This window comes from Microtus oregoni, unplaced genomic scaffold, assembly GCF_018167655.1.
Source record: "Microtus oregoni isolate MIOR12 unplaced genomic scaffold, Mior012 000005F_ref0000423, whole genome shotgun sequence".
Lineage (NCBI taxonomy): Eukaryota > Metazoa > Chordata > Mammalia > Rodentia > Cricetidae > Microtus > Microtus oregoni.
Genome location: NW_024543064.1, coordinates 4668900 through 4688841, shown reverse-complemented (window position 1 = coordinate 4688841; position 19942 = coordinate 4668900). Strand labels below are relative to the sequence as shown.

The 19942-nt window shown below is 47.9% G+C and overlaps 1 protein-coding gene across 1 annotated transcript in view; it reads left to right on the top strand.

Moving 5' to 3' along the window:
* The first annotated feature begins 11107 nt into the window (after window positions 1–11107).
* Window positions 11108–19942, top strand: part of LOC121448666 (dnaJ homolog subfamily C member 11) — a 52109-nt gene continuing 43274 nt past the window's right edge. Inside the window, exon 1 of the mRNA XM_041652833.1 lies at window positions 11108–11212. Within this exon, the coding sequence (XP_041508767.1) occupies window positions 11141–11212 (72 nt within the window). The 5' untranslated portion in view covers window positions 11108–11140. The remainder of the gene's footprint in view (window positions 11213–19942) is intronic.

Sequence of the window (19942 nt, the reverse complement as noted above, 5' to 3'; positions counted from 1 at the left end):
GCTCTGGAGAAATGGCTCAGCAGTTAAGAGCTCTTCCAGAGGACCCTAGTTTGGTTCCCATCACCCACAAGGCAACTCACAAGTGTCTAGATCTTCAATTCCACAGGATCTATCACCCCCTGCTGGTCTCCATAAGCACTGCACATACATGGCTAACACACTTAGTCAAGCACCCATAACATCTAAAATAAACAAATCTTTCCAAACAAAAACAATAAAAAATAACCAATGTGTTTCCCCAATCTACTCAGTCCAGAACACAACCACCCAATCTTACAGGCGGTTTGATAACCAAAGAGGCTCAATAGAAGTGAGTGTAACCATCAGAGCCTGGCTAGATGCCAGATTCAGCAACAAAAATGGTTATTTCGTTAATTCTTGTTTCTGTTTTTGGTTTTTTTGAGACAGAGTTTCTCTACACAGTGCTGGCTGTCCTGGAACTCGCTCTGCAGACCTGGCTGGCCTCACAGACATCTGCCTGCCTCAGCCTCCCAAGAACTGGAATTAAAGGTGTGCGCTACCAGGCCCAGATTGAAAGAAAAAAATAAATAAATAATAAAAGAAAAAGCAAGTGCATTTTGTTTCTTGTTAAGTATATTCCAATAAAGCAGTAAAAGAAAAAGGAAAGTAAGCAAGTTCGTGAGAGATTTAAACTGCAAGAGGAGGAGGGAGAGGCAGCAAAAGAGAATAAATGGATTTTAGGGTCTAATATGCTTAATTGGGGTTCCAAAAGTCAAAAGAGAAATACCAGACTAGAAGCCCAAGGGGATAAAATTGCATTGCCAAGGTTCTGAAGAACAAAGTAACAGCCAGGGTAAATTTCTCTACCTTTCAATATTCTTTACTGATAGAAAAAGATTTTTTCAGATAAGCAAAATGCGAGAGAGTTCTCCAAGACCAACCCTCACCCAGAGAATGCCACAGGGAGTTTTGAAGCTGAGGGTCAATGACCCCAGAAATTCAACACGGGAGCAAGAGCAAAGTTCAGGGAGCATTCAGAGAATAACCACAAAAGAAAAAAATCTCTCACTGGACTCAAGGATTCCAGAAGGAGAGTCAGAGAGCATCCTGCTGAACAATGCGTGAATCAGGTCACGCGTGGCAGTTCATATTGCTTGCCAACTTGCAGGATGTAGACTCGGCTAGGAGACAGTCATCTAAGCAAGTCACCTAGGGGAAGCCCAGCTTAGAAGAGGGAGCACCATCTACAGCTGGGCTCCCGGACTGTATAAGAAAGTCAGCTAAGCAGAGTCTGAGAGCGAGCTGGCAGGCAGTGACCTCCTGGGTTCCTGCCCCAACTTCCTGCATGATGGACTGACTGTGTGTGAGCTGGATGTGTAAGTCAAACAGACCCTTTCCCCCACCCCAGTTGCTTTTGTTCAAAGTATTTATCCCAGCAATAGGTGGAGCTGGAACACTGGGGAAAACACAGGCGTCAGGAGAAAGATGACAGAGGGCGAAGGTGGATGACATCGTTAGTACTGCCTGGACCTCAGGAGGAAACCGCTGTAGGGTATTTTACTCTTGTGACTTTTGGGGGGCCTACCACCCAGCTCCCGAATAAATCACCGAGAGGCTTATCAGTACTTATGAATGCCTGGCCTTAGCTTGGCTTGTTTCTTACCAGCTTTTCTTAAATTATCCCGTCTACCTTTTGCCTCTGGGCTTTATCTTTTTTAATTCCGTGTATCTTACTTTTCTTCTAACTTTGTGACTGGCTGGGTGGCTGGCCCCTGATGTCCTCCTCTCCTTGTTCTCTTGCTCCTCATTCTCCCTGATTCTCCTTCTAGTAATTCTCTCTGCCTGCCTATCCTTGCTCCTGCCTCACTACTGGCCGCTCATCTCTTTATTACACCATCAGGTGTTTTAGACAGGCACAGTAACACAGCTTCACAGAGTTAAACAAACACAGCGTACACAGAAGTCACACACCTGAAAATAATATTCCAACATTTCCCTTTTTTCTTTCTAAAAATGAAAATTTTAACTTGAAACATAGTAAGACTGTATAAAATAAGAACAATTATCAAATAAAGATTATATTCACAATGTACTAAATTTCAAATCATTTGTGTCTAGCAAATTTAAAGAAAATATTCCATAATCTATCCTATCTTAGTAAATCCTATACCTACCTAACTTTTTGTCACATCTGAGGAAAACAGCAACTGTAACTCTCTGGTCTTCAACTCCATCAGAGGCACCAGATGATATAATATTATTTAAGTAAACAAGAAGTGCATTGCAAATGACTTCGAAAAACTCTAGAACTGACAGAGACTTCTGACTGCCTGGACAGTCACCCAAAGTTCCTTTGCAACGTTGAGGCATCATCTTCAGCATACAGGCCTATAGTATCCAGCAGACTTTTCAACGAGGCAGGAAATTTGAAAGATTGTCCCGCCTCTATTGGCCACTTGTCAGTCACTTTCCTCTGTGTCCTGCAGAAAGTCTGGCAGTTTCTTCTGAGAACCAGGAGCCCTGAAGGACCATCCTGCCCTTTTCAGTCTGGCAAAGTTCACTGGTCCCTTTCCCGGGGGTTCCACATGTCCAGTTTATACAGAATACTGTCAAATGGTCACACAAGAGCAGCTTCTTGCCCAGGTGGCTAATCTTGCCACAATGACAGCAAATTCCATAAGGAGTTTCATCAACGCCCATCCCCTCTGAAGGAAATTGGTGCACCCAGAAGCAAATGTGTCTCATTGTCCTGAAAATCCCTAAATTAACAAAACATTTTAAATGCCATCTTCTGTAGGTCTTGGGTGGTTTGAAGATCATCTATTTATCTAAAACATCTCTCCATATGATCTGGAAAACGTACCTAGCACATCTACAAATTTGATTGTTGTAGATGACTAACTACGGACCTGTGTTTGATTTTCCTGTAGTTCATAATAATCGCTTTCAAAAACTAGAATTTTACCTTTTATTTTTAAATTAACTACCTAGGTAAAATACCTTAAACAAGAATAGGAACACATATACAATACATTATAACAAAAATAACTTTAAATTGGTATCAATATACAAAATCCTTTAAACAAGAGTAGAAACATATATACAGTGTGTTGTAACAAAAAAATACCTTAAATTTATATCAATATATAAAAGTCTTTTAAACAAGAGTAAAAATGTAAACAGTGAAACCAAATTGACTTTGAATTTGTACCCATATACCAAATCCACGCCAATGCAAATACCTGAGATGAAGAGTTGTCTTTTAATCCTGTGTTCCTATATTCTTCTAAGTATAACAAACACCCATGACCCACAAAATAACCCAAAGGCCACCCACATCCCCGTTTCCCTTGGGAATGTAGACATTGCATTCTCTAGACTGCTTTCTACTGAATGTGGGTGAAGTATTTTCAGGGTCCCAAAGAGAAAATTTGGGAGAATGGCCAAGTTGGGAAGACCAGGAAACCTTTGTTGATGGAAATTACCCATCAAGTTTCAGAAGGCCTCCCCTGATCAGACCAGACCCAAATAAACCTGGAGCAAATCCACAGCCTCTTGTCTCCTGTGGAAACAAAAACAAAACCTCTTCTCCAAAACATCTTTAATTTCCATCTGACAAATGCATTCTTTGATTTTTTTTTTAAAAGTTAAGGCATTCTTAAAATATCCAGGCTGGTTTATTTCAACAGCCCCTCTTTCAATTCCAGGTCTTTTAGCAGCTGTCTGTTGCTTTCCAGAAATCAAAATATTCAAAATAAACACAATGACATACATACAGGGTCCAGACTCCCTGTGTTTCCCGTCTTGTGTGGCTTTTTCCTTTATATTCCTTTTACTGTCTCTTTCAAGACTTTACTACTGCTTTCCATCTATTTCTCTCCTTCTAGGACTGCCTATACCCATTTTCTTTCTTTCTTAAGCCTACACACACTGTAAAACACACTGGAAACTCTGTAGAGGTGTTTTTTTCCTTCTGGACCTCTTTTACTGTGTACCTTTTAGCCTTTTTGACCACACGAGCAAACTTTAGACTGCTAAGCTACACCTGGATCCTCTGCATGCTCTAGCAGCTGGCTCCACCCACTCTTGCACCCTGTGGAGGTTCCTGAGAACTGCGTTAAACCTTTCTAGCTATAGAAGCCTTGCATTGCCACAAGCGGTTTTTACTTAGTTTACAGTCTGGTTTCTATTCAGCGGTACAGGCTGAAGAGTAGCGGCTATTGTAAAGGGGCCGTATACTTTTTTTTTCTTTTCAGCTTTTTCAGGCTCTAGATGAATATTCAAGCCCCACATTGGGTGTCAAATGTAGGCTATTTCACTCTTTTGGCTTTTGGGGGACCTGCCACCCAGCTCCCAAATAAATCACGTACAGAAGCGTATTATTACTTATGAATGCCTGGCCTTAGCTTGGCTTGTTGTCAGTTTTTCTTAAATTATTACATCTACCTTTTGCCTCTGGGTTTTTATCTTTCTTAATTCTGCATATCTTACATTCCTTCTTACTCCATGGCTGACTGGGTGACGGCTAGGTGACTGCCCCTAACGTCCTCCTCTCCTTGTTCTCTTGCTCCTCATTCTCCCCCATTTTTCCTTCTATTTATCCTCTCTGCCTGCCAACCCTGCCTATCCTTGCTCCTGCCTCACTATTGGCCGTTCATCTCTTTATTAGGACCATCAGGTGTTTCAGACAGGCACAGTAACACAGCTTCACAGAGTTAAACAAAAGTCACACACTGAAAATAATATTCCCCAACAGGAAACGATTGGCTCTAGGCTTCAAGACCATTTCAGTGGTTGTCCTGATATGGCAGGCAAACTCCTGATTGCCAGGAGTTAAAGGGTGGAGGACAAGGATGCAAAACTAAAAGCCATATCCACATGGACGTTCATCAAAGACATAGCTTGAGTTCTTGGTAGTTTCCTTCCCAAGTTGGCCTCTTCTCAAGGCTTCCTGAGGTCTGCAAATGGCCTTGATACCGACTAGCTCAAGCTGGAATGCAGAAGTGGCACACTCTTCTCGTGCCCTCACTGACCAGACTCACCACCAGAAGCTAACAGGATGGGAGTCGGTTGTCTGTGGCAGTAATCAAATCCCTAGGACCAGAGAATGGACAAAGAAGCGAGGCTTGTATTGCTTACAGTTTGGGAGGCTGGACTTCCGAAGGGCACGGTACGAGCCCCAGTGAGGGTCCTCTAGAGAGGTCACATCTTGGTAGATGTTCTCACGGAGGATGCTCTGGTGAGAAGAGAAATCATGAACTGAGACAGGAGGCCTGAGACGAGAGAGAGGCGCAGGTTCTGAACTCACGGACGCACCGCGAGAGCTGTGCCCTTCCTGGGAGCAGTACTGCCAGGTGACCAGCCCCTCCAATATCATCCCACTGAGGACCAAGCTCCTAACACACACACACACACACACACACACACACACACACACACACTCTTGGGGGGAAACACGCAAACCGCAGGAGTGGGTAGCCTGTATCCAACCATTTGCATGGCTCCTGTCTCCGTCTAAGCCACCATCCTCCCTCCCCCAGACACTGCGATAAACTCACTCCACAGGGGTGACAGGGTGTTTCCATTCTTGGTCCTTCCACTCTGTGCGTCCAACCTATGATACGCAGGCTGCACGCGTTACAGATGGCGATGAATGTGGCCCGGTACATTTGTCGGTGACAACATGTCACCAAGTCAAGGGGTTGGATACCCCTGCTCTAATTTAATATTTCAGCTCGGGGAGTGAAGAGATTCACAGGCACCACCCAGTGCAGTCCCCACCTATGCCTGACCCCAGCTCAGTTCTCCAACTTTCCTGCTACCTCCCCTGCCCACAGCAGCTTCCTGTGCCCTGACCCTCCACCTGGCCCCAAAGCTCACCAAACTCCCACCTCCTCAGAGCCTCTAGAGGCACAGGCGGGTTCTTCCTCCAGGTCTTGCAAAGTTGGTAATTCAAAATTCCCTTCAGACAGTTCTCTCTGACCAGGGCAGTGTTTCTCGCCTTACCTGAGACGATCTACCTCGCCTCACCGTGCCATCTTTTCATAGAGCCCTTACGGCCACAGATCGTCCTGCATATGAACTGGCTTGCTTATCGTCTGCGCAGACACACATGCATACACACACACACACACACACACACACACACACACAGAGTAACTCACAGGCACAGAAACTGCTTCCCTCTGTGAATTGCCAAAACGCCGAGGTCCATTCTGTACTTCAAACTTCAAGATAAGTGGGGCAGACACCGTGGGAGAGCTCAGAAAAAAGAAGTGCATGTAAAAACGTTGGCAAGCAACCCTGGTCCCAGCAGAAGTCAGATAGCATGAGCTTCATACTTGCCCAGGCCCTGTAGCTACTCTGACAGCCTGGGAAGGGAAACAGGGAGACAACAGAGACAAGCTGAATGCATGGGAACAGATGTGGTAGGCGGGACCAAAGGGGAAGGTGCTGGATCGTTGACTGTCCAAGGAGGCACATTAGAAAGGGACCCACCTGCGTCTCCCCAAAAAAGCTGGGATAAATCAGTAGCTAGAGACCCGTGTAGTTAGAATTTTCTTGGGACTGCCAACCAGTTCCCAAAAATAGTTCCAGCTACAAATGGCACCCAAATGGCATCCAACGGGGAGCCTGAACCCACGCCTGGAGATTAAGAGTCTCATGCTCAACCGACTGAGCTAGTTGAGTGTTCATGATTAGTAATAAGTTTACATGTCATGACTTGGGTACTGGCGGTCCAAGAAAGCCTGCGACAGACCAGGGCTGGTGAGGTGACTCAGTGGGTAAAGGCATCTGCCTCTGTGCCTGAGAACCCGAGATCAATCCTTGGGACCCATCTGATGGAAGGAGATTCCCTGAATGCAGCAAAATGTATGCTAATAGTGCAGGTGAGAACACTAAGCCCCGAGAACAGAGGCTCTGAAGCAGAGATTTGGGCGGGGGGGGGGGGGTGCTTCGAGGGATGGCAAGGACAAAACCAGTCCATCTGGAAGTGTCTCGCACGTCCCTGCCTTGATTCCATGTCTCCACCGCCACCGAGGCTGCTACTGGGGTTAAGCTCTCAACCTGTGTGACTCAGGCTCTCTGTGTGGCTGGCAGGGACGGGTACAACTCTTCCTTCCGGGTGACCCCGCTGCAATTATCACCGTGGCTAAAGATGTCGGCGACAAGTCACTGAATGCTCAGAGAGCAGATAACATGGAGAAAATTTAATTCTTGAGTGCCTGCAAATTCCCTCTTGTCTCCTGCAGCTGAGGCTTTCCCCTATCTGTTGGTTAACAGGTTATCAGCACTGCGTGGGATCGGAGGAATGGGCTGTGAACGGCAAGCAAGCACTAAATCCCAGCCCAGACTCGATGACAGAGGAATAATAAAAAGATTATAGGTAATTCCTCCTCCTGAGTTATAGACAGAGAAGAGGGATTTAGTCCAGTTAGAGAAAGGGCAGGGCAGGCAGCCGCTCGCCTCTCCTCTGGGGACTGTCACTAATGAAAGCTGGGAAGCCTTCAGTGAGGGCCGCAGGTGAAATCCCAGGATGCCTGTGTGTCAGCCAGCTTCCTGCTACCGTGACAACCGAAGGCCTCAAGCATAGAGACAGGAAAAGTTATTTTGGCTCAGGGTTCTGGAAGTTTCCATCCATGATAAATTGGCCTTGATATTGGAGGTGCCTGTCACATATCATAGCAGACACATGTGTGAGAGATAGCCCACTGACCTCCCAGCAGAGGAGAGTACTGGGGTTCCTGTCTTAGGGTTTCTATGGCTGTGATGAAACACTGTGATCAAATAAGTTGAGGGGGAAAGGGTTTGTTCGGCTTACACTTCCACATTGAAGTTCGTCACTGAAGGAAGCCAGGACAGGAACGCCAGCAGAGCAGGAACCTGGAGGCAGGAGCTGATGCAGAGGCCAGGGAGGGATGCTGTTTACTTGCTTGCTCCCCATGGCTTGTTCAGCCTGCTTTCTTATAGAACCCAGGACCACCTGCCCAGCAATGGCACCTCCCACGATGGGCTGGGCCTTCCTCCAAACATCACTCATTAAGAAAATGGCCTACAGCTATCTTCTGGAGGCGTCTTCAGATTGAGGTCCCATCCTTTCAGATGACTCTAGCTTGTGTCAAATTGACATGAGTGGTCATCTCAGTCCAGTGATTCCTCTTGAGGGCACATCAACAAAATCCTGTGCCTGTCCACCGGCTCTGCCTCTGAACGTTCCCAGCGATCCCAATAACAACACGGTGGGAACGAGCCTCTAACACCTACGCTCTCCAGGACACTTGCAATCCAAACTATAGTACGCTGCTGAATTTGAATTTCAGATAAACAGTTATTCAGAATATGCCTCATGTGATATCAATACTTGACAGGCACCACACTGTGTGTGTGTGTGTGTGTGTGTGTGTGTGTGTGTGTCCCCGTACATGCCTTCAAACATGGAGATCAGAGGACAACTTACAGGAGTCTGTTCTCTTCAGCTCGTAGGTTCTGGGGAATCAAACTCAGATCGTCAGACTTGGCAGCAAGCCCCTCCACTCAGTGAGCCATATTGCTGAGCGTCTACATAAAGAGGCTCGATGAGAGCCAGAATATTTTAGGGTCAGTAACATAGGAATATGTGACACCAGAGATGAGTGTCCTTAGCTTCACTATTTGACATAAGGGCCCAGGTATGGTGGTCACAAGGGAATCCCAGCGCGAGTCAAGTTAAGGTGGGAGGATCAGCAGTTCAAGGTCATCCTTTGCTACAGAACAAATTCAAGTCCAGCCTGGTTCATGAGACCCTGTCTCAAAACCTAGAAAACAAAGGTAAAAACAAATAATAAAATGAAAGCACTTAACAGGAGTTGCACTGTGTGTGTTCTATAGACGCACTCATAATGGCTTTTGTGCACGGATAAAACAGACACGTGTATCCACAATTACAAAAACAAGGTGCTGGTGGGATTGCTCAGTGGTTAGGAGTACTGGCTGCCCTGGAAGAGGAACCACGTGACCGCTCACCACCCTCATACACATGAAATAACCCTTTAAAACTGCATCACGCGTGTGCTTATTCTTACAGAAATCTATTACCCAAGTATACCGGATTTTGCTTGCTCCAGAATTATAGGTTGCTTTAGAAAGTACAAGGTCCTGAGTGACGGTGGCTTTCTGGCAGTTTCTCTGGCGCCAGCCGTGTGTTTTCTAACTTATAGATTTGTACAGCCCTTGGTTTCCAGTATTTTGCCCATGCAACAACAGGGCTTTTGGCGAGGAGAAAGGAGCACAGCCAGCCCTGGAGATAAACACATTCACTTGGCCTGTGGCATATGGAAGTTGACTCTCCGTCTGTCACAGCCATTTTCCAAGGGACCACAACAGAAAACACTGTGGGCCGGAGAGAGGACAGGCCCAGAGCAGCCTTGAGTCATTGTTGATTTTGTCTGAGTGGTGCTAAAAACCAGGTCACTCTCAATCACAGAAACACAGACCTGGGCGTAGTGAAACATATGCTGTTCCATTTCTGTAACTCCTAGAAGCTGTGTTTCCCGGAGCAGGGGAGGGAGGCAAAGGCTTCCTCTGCAGCCCACTGAACATCTTCAAACGCAAGGAAATGGGAAACATCTCAACACTGTAGTTTTTCCCCCCAGCCTCTCTATGGAATTCTCAAAGACCAGAAAAATGTCAGTAGGTAGTTTTGCCCTAATCACAGCTCTGCAAAGGAAGAAAAAGAAAAGAAAAGAAAAAAAAAGAAGGAAAGAAAAAGCCTATAAAAACCACAGGAAGAACTGATAGATTGTGGCTGTGGAAGTCTACCAAGCTTTTTTTGTTTCTTTCTTTAAGCTATTAATTTACAGCTGGGCTGACAGCCTACTGCAGGCTGCCTCTGCACACCTAGATGTCTCCAGGCAAAAGAGCCTAAGAGGAGTGGACAACTTGGAAGGGACATTACCCAAGCCCAGATGGCGCACATCTGGCCAAAACTTAGGAAGGAAGAAACCAACCTCTCATATCTACAGCCAGGTGCTGGAGCTTCCCAGAAAACCCCCTTATGAAGGGCAAAGGGTGGCTGTGAGAGGAACAAGAAAGACCCTGAGAAAAAGACAGGCCATGTGAGCCAACAGGTGGGAGAGTCTAAGGCGCTGCCCACCACTTGATAACATCATTTCAGACACATTTAAATTATTTAGATTATTGTAACCAAGACGTTCTTAATAACACACCAAACAGCAAGCACCGGGTTGAAACCACTTAGACGCCACTGCTAAAATATACGGGGGAAATTTACAGCAGAGTGGTTCTGAGGTAGGAACCACAGGTGTGTGCGCACACCAGACGCAATTAAGAACCAAATGGATATTGCCTCCTCATTTACGCAGCAGAAAAAAATGGCCAGGTGCTCCTAAATTTAGGGCAACACATTAAAAAAAAAACAAACCCAAAAACCTAAGCTAAGGAGGTGACCCATTCTCTGAACAGGAAGGAAGGCTCCCGTGGACTAAGAATGGTGTAGACAATCACTTCGGAGGTTTCTTGAGCATTAAGTATGCAAGTGCGTCCACAAGCAGCTCCCCATGGGGGTGGGCCTGGTGAGACGAAAGCCTGGGCTCTAGGTGGCCTTGCAACAAACACCAAACCAGGGGAGGAACTCGAGGCAGCCCCGGTTCAGGGCCACCCAGAACCGGGGGAGGCGGCGGCGGGGGAGTTAAGAATGTGGCTTTCACAGTCTCCCTTGACAGTCCAGGGAAAGGCTCAGTGCCACCCGGGTAGGCAACACACACACACACACACACACACACACACACACACGTGCAAAGGCTCAAACACGCAAGCCCGCCCTACTATCCCCGCGCGCCGCCTGCTAGCTTCTGGCCTCGGTCACACACACACACACACACACACACACACACACACACACACACACACACACACACACACACACACACACACACACACACACACGTGCAAAGGCTCAAACACGCAAGCCCGCCCTACTATCCCCGCGCGCCGCCTGCTAGCTTCTGGCCTCGGTCGCACGGTGGCGTACTGCGCAAGCGCGTTCCCGCGGGCTGCCATGCGGCCTCCGAGCCGCCAGGGGCCGCTGCGGGTAGAGCGGGAGCTTTACGGGGAGCGCCGCGCAGCGCCGGACCCTCTTGAGTGCGGCCTCGCCGGTTTGGCGGGGTGAAAGGTTGCGAAGATGGCGACGGCCTTGAGCGAGGAGGAGCTGGACAATGAAGACTATTACTCACTGCTGAACGTGCGCAGGGAGGTGAGGCCCACGGCGCGGCGTCGGCGGGGCTGACGCCCGGCCCGATGGGTCTGGAGGGTCGGACGGGTGGCTCTGGCCCGGCAGCCGTCCTGGGGAGGCAGCGGCCCGGTGCGGAGGCCGCGTGACCCCGCCGCCGTGTGCGCCTGCCAGCCGTCGGGCTGCTCGGAGCGCCGCGACCCTCGCGCCCTGGCGCGGGTCCAGCATCTGCCCAGCTCTCCCCAACCCGTGCGTGGCGTGCAACGTGTCCCGGCCGAGCCCGAGCCCACGCACTTGCCGGAGGGAGGACGAGTGTCCCGGGGCAGCCGCTGCCTTGGGGTTCCCGGGCCCCCGTGACCCAGGCCCATGCTCCCTCTACACACACCTGCCCTAGATGGGGGGGTTAGTGTCAGCGGCCTGAGCCAGCAGGCGGACAAACTGAGTCCCGGGACACCAAGGTCAAGGCCACCTGGGAGCCTCCCTGGAACTCAGCCGGACCCCTAACTCTCCGGTGCCACCGAAGTTGGATCTAGCCTCAGACGCTAGCGTTCCGTGCCCTCCATCGACCCCTTGAGCCGCCGCCCAGAAATTAGACAGCAGGACTTCCCCAGCCTCGGCTCAAGGGGCCGAGGATGAGCAAGAAGTGCTAGGCCTGAGATGCAACAGCGTCCTGACTGGGGCTTCAGCATCCAGGTCAAGTGTGTTCACGCTGTCTCCTCGAGAATAAAAAGTAACCTGAGAGGCCCGCACTGTCTGCCACATGTACTTTTCTCGCAGGTTCCCATTTGCTTTGCTAGTCGGCAGTTGAGTTCTGTCGGGAAGGGTTTCCGGAAAAGCTTCCAAGGTCAGGGTGCGTTAGTGGTTAGTTGGGTCCATCACTGCCGGACAATCCTATCCTTCAAGTTTCCTGGTAGTGATCAAGTGTAACCGAACTGGACTGTCCTCAGCAAAGCTAGTTTGCTTGCTAATAACCAGCGTCTGTTAAAGTGCTTGTTTTGAGCACGGCCACCTGCTGAAAGAACTCTAAATGCTCAGGGCGGTGGTAGCACAGAGGCAGGTGGATCTTTGTGAGTTCGAGGCCAGCCTGGTCTACGTTGAGAGTTCCAGGACACAAAGCTTTGCAGAGAAACCGTGTCTCGAAATACAAAAAAAAAAAAAAAAAAAAAAAAAAAAACACCTAAATTGTCATAGCTACCCTCATAATAATCCATTATTTTATTTATTTATTATTTTTTTTCTAGACAGGGTTTCTCTGTGTAACCCTGGCTTTCCTGAAACTCGATTTATAATTATTTAAAATCGAAGGAACTGTCAGGTATAATTCATCCCTGGACATTAGAACTCCAGAACCTAGCTCTTGAACTGTGCTGCTGCCTCAGTTTACCAGCCCACATACTACAAAGCTCTTTGTTCTAATACTATGCTCTTGGCTACCCGGAGTATGCATTTCTCAGTTGTACCAAACACTGTTTCCCACAGAAACACAGGGGCTTTCTGGGGCCTGGATTTATAGCTGAACTGCCCTCAGACTTTAAACAAATTGTTTCTTTAACACTTTGCAATTAAATGAAACTAACTTTTACCCTGGCTTGTTATTGTTACATTTTGTTTTTTGAGGCAGGCGCACCCTGAGTAGAGCAGCCTGGCCTTGAACTCACAGAGATCCACCTGCCTTTGCCTCCCAGGTGCTAGGATTAAAGGCAAGAGCCACAGTGTATACTATACCCTGGTTCTTGAGGAAGCGAAATGGTAAGAGAATCCAGTTTTTTCAGGACCCGGTTTTGTTTTGTTTTGTTTCAAACCCTCACACTCCTAACTAGACTGAGTTGTTAGTGGTTGAGCCACTGTTTATCTGCATGCCAGAACTTCTGAACCTAGGGAGCCTTCGGTGTTCAGAGGACATTTAACCCCTAGGATTTTAGGGCCTTTCATTGCTACTGAACTGGGATACAAGCCAAAGAAATACCTCTTTTAAAGGACTTCTTACTTTTTTTTTTTTTTTTTTTTTTTTAATTTTTCGAGACAGGGTTTCTCCGTAGCTTTTGGTTCCTGTCCTGGAACTAGCTCTTGTAGACCAGGCTGGCCTCGAACTCACAGAGATCCGCCTGCCTCTGCCTCCCGAGTGCTGGGATTAAAGGCGTGCGCCACCACCGCCCGGCAGGACTTCTTACTTTTGCCAGTGAGTGCAGGCACTCCCTTCGTTTATAGCCGTAGATGAAGTCCTCCTCATCAAAGAACACATTCAGTGTTGAGAGCCGTCATTTCTGAATGCTGAACTTTGTGGCTCAGGGTTCTACTAGAATGGAGGCTTTAGAGGTGATGACATTAGTGTTTACTAGAAGGTTTTTGTTTGTTTTTTCAGACCTGAGCTGGAGAATAAAACAGAAGGAATCTTGAGTTGTGTATGTGTGCATATGTGTTAGAAGCGTGTCTAAGCTTAGCTTTATGTGCTGTCAGCTCTGACTTTAGTAGAGTGTGCCATAGGAGGGCACTCCAGCTAGAATGCTCAGCGTCTAGCTAGCAAGTTCAGTCGTCTCCCTAGAAGTCACAGATGGGAGCAACGCTGCAGAACCTGGGCTTTCCGTTTACAGTTTAGAAGCACTGAGCTATACTGGATCTCAGTCGGTAGTGTTTGTCTAACTGGCGTGAAACCACGTTCTCCACCAGGTGCTGCAGTCAAACTGGGCATGGCAGCACTTGGGAAGCAGAAGCAGAAAGTTTGGTGCTCAAGGCCATCCTCAGCTACACAGAGACCAGCCTGAGCTACATGAGACCATGTTTCAAAAAGAGTGAAGTAAAAATTAGATGAATAAGAGAATTAAAGAACTGAAGTAATAAGGAAATGCCGAAAATTCCCTAAGAATCTCCTTTCTCAGGGTTTCTACGGCAGAAGGTCACTGGCTAGCCAGGACCACCAGCTCCTGCTATAAACCAAGCCCATGGCCCGAGCGAGGGAGGCCCTTTCTTCACTGTTGCAGGGCTTCTGGTGGTAGAGTGGTGACCCCCAGTAGTCGAGCCCACCGACGCGAGGCCGGCTCTGTGGTCTCTTGTGTTAGATGCACGATCAGGACTAAAATTGAACCCGTCTGATTTCTGGGATGGTTTTTCCAAACTGGAGAATGGATTTCTTGACAGCAAATTAGCATTAAATTGATTGATCCTTAAGCTTTTTGTGGAATTTCTCTTTTAAATTTGTATAGGTGTCACGCTTGAGTACATGTATGTTCAGCACATGCATTGTTGTAGGCAGTTGTGAACCATTGTGAGGTGCTGGAAACTGAACCCTGGTCCTGCAAGAACAGCAAGTGCGCTTAACCATTGAGCCATTTCTGGGTTGACTCTTGAGTTTCTCCACATGCACGGTAGTGACTGGGCAAAGGTTTGGCATTGGGCGTGTAGGGTCAGACCTGGCTGTCCACAACCAGAATTCTTTCTGTCGCCCATTCTGCCTATCCCTAACCTGCAAGTGCTTAGCAGTAGAGATGACAGCGCTGTCCTTGATAGCCTCTGAAGCCCCAGGAGCCTGGGAAGTGTGGCCTTCTGAGTGGCTGCCTTGTGTTCCGGTGCCCTTTCTGTTGGGAGTGCTGTTGCCCTGTCCAGCCTTCCTGCCCATTGTCTTTTTCTTCTAATTGCGTGTGCTGTTATTGTATGGAGCACAGTGTGAGATCTGAGGACAACTTCTGGGTGCCAGTTCTGCCTTTTCATCGTGGGAGAACTCAGGTCATGAGACTCGGCCTCAAGCTCCTTCACCTGCCGAGCGGTCCTACATGCCACTCCTGTTTGCTTTGACACAAGGATGCAGCTGACAGCTGGGGATGGTGGCTCCAGCACGCCAGGGCAGAAACAGGCCAGCCTGTCCTACATAGGGCAGTCTCAAATAAATAAAGTAACTAACCGATGATAAGAACAAGTGCTAAGCACTTGCTGTGAGTTAGGGTGACATGTGCTGTACACATCGCCATGTGGGCAGGATGTGTGTGAAGTGCTGAGCATAAATGGATATCCAGTTAGTATTTACTAGCTTTTGAAGACATCCACACGGCATGGTGAAGGACACCTGTAATCTCAGCATTTGGAGGTAGGTCAGGAGTTCATGGTCCCTGTTGTCTCTTTAGTGAGTTTGAGGCTACCCGGAGCCACATGAGACCTTGTTTCGAAAGACCAAAACTAAATGTGTGTATAAATGGCCTTAGTGTGCCTCATGCTAAGTTGCTCATCTGTTGTACCACTGAACGTCAGTGCTGGGGACGTGGCTCAGTGGTAGAGGAAGTGCCTTGTGTACGCAGGGACTGGACTCTGTCTCCAGCCCTGCAGGAGGAGAGATCGTGCCAGAATGTATACCAGGCATTAGGTTATGAGAGCCCAAGCTTTTCTGCCTATTCCAAATGCTGAGTGGATGAGTGGGTTTTGGTTTTTGGGTTGTTTTTTTTTTTTTATTTTTTTGAGACAGGGTTTCTCTGTAACTTTGGAGTCTGTCCTGGAACTAACTCTTGTAGACCAGGCTGGCCTCGAACTCACAAAGATCTGCCTGCCTCTCGAGTGCTGGGATTAAAAGCATGAGCTGGAGTAAATTGTTTTTAAAAGGCACTGCAGTCCTGAATGGTGCTTCCTGCAGAGCTGACTGGGTGGGTGGCTCTGCTGGAGTTGATTCTGAGCACAAAACCTACCACAGAGGGTAGAGACTGGAGTCTAAGATACAATAGCGGGGCACCCAAAGATGCTCTGAAGAGATGGGCAAGATGAGAGAAAGTGAGAAGCATGGGGTGGCCAGGGTGACTAGGAGAGGCTGGCTGTGGAGTGGGGAAAGAGCCATGAAGGATGCTTGGCCGGGTTCAATGTTACCTTGGTGTCATTAGCCAACACTACAAAGTTAAGTTTACTTCGTTAATGAACCATAAGCTAGTTAATACCTTCCTGTTTTGAGCATTTTGGTAATAGATTCTTAACGTTTTTGTGCTCTGGTTTTGTATCATGCAGGTGAACAGTTTCCTTTTCTCTCAAAGATTTCAATTGAAAGTATTTGTGCTGTAAATCTAATAAAATGATAGGAGAGCACACGGGCCTGGGAGCAGCGCGCCTGCGCAGCTGTGGAGTTTGCTGATTCCTTCTGGCGGTGTCTATTTTGGTTTCTCTTGCTCCATGTATTCCTCTCGTTCTGATAAGGATTTAGAACAACTAGGGGACTCGTAAGTTGTACGCGTTTTAATGAGGACCAGGCACACGGTTATCTCTGAAAGAGACAGCCGCTGCGGATGTCACTGCTGCCCTGCTCTTGTAAGGACACACGTTGATTCCTCTCTGGGTAGCCACCTCGAGGCTTTGGAACTGTGGGAACTTCTGCATGTCAGGAATGCAGTGTGCAGGAAGCAGAGAATCCGCCCAGAAGAAAATGCCAAGCTAAAGAGATGGACTGCCAGGAGCGTGCCTGGTTGGGCAGGGTGGAGCTGAGTGAACAGAGCAGATAAGTTCTCAGGGGGAGATAGGATCTGAACCGTCAACTTTGCTGGAACCCAGAAGTCCCATGGAGAGCTGATCTCAGAAACCATGCATGTCCTGGTCGTTTGTACCAGTGTCTCAAGGCACCAGAGGAACATGGAAGTGTGACCAGGAGGAATAGTGAAAACTAAGTTGTGTCACAGTAGAGAGGGGTTTCCTGTGTCCTGAATGGCCTCTCTCTAAGGCAGTTTCTGCCCTTGGTCCATTTGTTCTGAGCAGAGGTCTGTGCTGAGGACAGGATTCCCGTGTCCTAGGAGCTTTAAAGGTCACTGTGTCCTGGCTTTAGAAACATTTTCCAGTTCTGGGCACGGAACACAGTGTGTCTCTACCACTGAACTACCTTACCCCTTGTCCCTTGTTCAGTTTTTAGATAGGTCTTAGCAAGCTGCCAACTGTGCTTAAACTTTTGATCCTCTTGCCTCAACTTCCAGAATAGCTAGGACCTCAGGATTGTGCTACTAGGCCCTGAGAGTCTGTCTGTCTGTCTGTCTTTCTTCCTTCTTTTTCTTTTCTTTCTTTCTTTCTTTCTTTTTTTTTTTTTTTTAGAATTTTGTTGTTACTGATTATCTAGTTCTGTTTTTAAGAGTTTGTGGTACCATCTTGAGTGTATTGTGTCTCAGTTCTGGGGGTTTCCTCTAACTCTGTTAAGTAGGACCCAAAGTCACACAGTTGTTTGTCAAAGTAGAGGCTTGTGTGTTTGGTTGATCTTTTTAGCTGCCTTGATTATTTCTCCTTCATGGTCTGACTGTGTCTCCCTAGCCCATATGTTTCCTGCTGGGGGAGGCAGACTCCGCAGGGATGTGAGATGTGGTTATGTCCACTAGACCCCTGGCCTTGGCGATGGAACTCGACACAGAGTAGGATGTCTGGTGGTACAGCCCAGCACCTTGCATGTTGAGTTCCTCTGTGCACTTGTTGTTCTCAGAGTGGCCCCAGATTGCAGCTGAACCTCAAAGGCTATGCCTGAAAGCCAGCTTTAATGAAGACAGTCTCCTCCATGGGGTCCTGTGTGATGTGAGGCAACGTTAGCTGGGGAGGCGACTCGCCCTGTGTAAACCTGTTTCTTCATCCTTCAGCCTACAGAGCAGAGAGGTGTAGTGCGTATCTGATACTTCTGTAGTGGTGGGTGTATATCTCTTTCCACAAGCCAGTCGCCTGCCTTGTAGAGGATTGGGTGTGGTGTCATGGCACAGAACCCCAGCACTGGAGAGGAGGAGGCTGGAGGATCAGGAGTCAAGGTCAGCCTGGGCAGTACGGAGAGGTGCCTAGAAGTGGTATTGTACCCCTGTGGTCCCAACACTTGTGTCAGACTGAAGATTGCTGTGAGGCCAGCTGACGTGTGTGTGTGTGTGTGTGTGTGTGTAGTAAGACTTTGTCAAAAATAGAAAAGAAGGAAGAGATTGTCTCAAAAAAAAAAAAAAAGAGCATACCTTTAATCCCAAGTATGTCCTTCCAGGACAGTCAGGGCTACACAGAGAGATCCTGTCTTGAAAAAACAAAATAATAAAAAAATGGTGTATGTGTGCTGTAATTAACAGTTTAAATAATGTGGATGAGTCCCTGGCAGTTCCCTCTCTGTATATTTCCTTGCATTTTCTTGAACGGAATTTGATTGGCATCAAACCATACAAATAATTAAATTCTAGCTGGCTTCCTGGTTAGGAATCCAGAACCAGCTTCCTTCTGCATCAGAGACAAGTCATTTGATGGTGCGTTTATTTATCTTTGTGATTCTGGGGCTAGCGTAAGGCCCATGTAGACCAGGCAAGGGTCCCATCGCTGAGCTATATTCAGCCCTCTTTTTATACTTTGATACACTTTGAGCAGGGTCTCATTGAGTTGCCTAAGCAGACCTTGAACTTGGCAATCCTCCTTCTTCAGCCTCTGAGTACCTGGTATTATACACCTGAACCACCAGGCCGTGTTCATCTGATCTTTATCATCCTAAAACCAACCCAGGTGATGTAGGAGAGGGCCTGTCAGTGAGAACCGTGAGATGCAGGAGAGGGCCTGTCAGGGAGAACCGTGAGATGCAGGAGAGGGCCTGTCCGTGAGAACCCAGGTGATGTAGGAGAGGGCCTGTCAGTGAGAACCATGAGATGTAGGAGAGGGCCTGTCAGTGAGAACCGTGAGATGCAGGAGAGGGCCTGTCAGTGAGAACCATGAGATGCAGGAGAGGGCCTGTCAGTGAGAACCATGAGATGCAGGAGAGGGCCTGTCAGTGAGAACCGTGTGATGCGGGAGAGGGCCTGTCAGTGAGAACCGTGTGATGCGGGAGAGGGCCTGTCAGTGAGAACTGTGAGATGCAGGAGAGGGCCTGTCAGTGAGAACCATGTTGACTGGAGATGTGTGCAATGCTGTGATGCCTGTGACCACTCCCGCTCTCATTGTCCTCAGATGCTCCTTCCTAGGACCATCCTCAGCTTCTCTTTTGTTTGTTTTTTAAGACAGACGTTTTCTGTGTAATAGTCCTGGCTGCTGTCCTGGAACTCACTGAAATCCTCTTGTCTCTGCTTCCCGAGTGCTAGAATTATAGGTGTGTGCCCAGCGTCCTCAACTCCTTGAGACTGTTTCAGTCTCCACAAGCCTGCCCCCCCCCCCTCTGCCTTCTGGACGTTGTGCCCAGGTGAAAGTTATGTCCACTCCCCCCCCCCCCCCCCCCCCCCCCCCCCCCCCCGCCAGGCCTGAGCTGCCTTCCGGTTACTCCATAACCTGCACATTCCAGCCCTCACTAGAGTTGTTCTGAGGCCTCTGTGTTAAGCTTTGAGTAATTTAATTTGCATACCTTCTGTTTGGTTCAATCTTGAGGTCAACTGACCAGAGTTCTTCCAGTTTCTAGATCATCCCCTCCCCCATAAACTCAACCCTGAATTCCTCTCACTGTTCTCTCAGATCTCTGACTTTGGCTTTGTCTGTTTTCACAAGTTATGTCAGTTAATATTAACAGACAGTATGGGGTGCATTGCAGAACCCAAGCCAAGCTCAGGCTCTGTGTAAGCAGAGACTCTTCTTTCTGTTTTCCTGCCACCCAGACCCAAATAGTCATACAGAAACTATATTAATTACAGCACTGTTTGGCTAATGGCTCAGGCGTATTCCTTGCCAGCTCTTACATCTTACATTAACCCATTTTTATCCATCTGTGTATTGTCATGAGGCCGTGGCTTACCACTGCAGACTCTGACTCCCTCAGCAGCTACATGGTGTTTCTGCTAACAAATGACACCCAAGGTTTGGCAAGAATTTACATATAAAGCC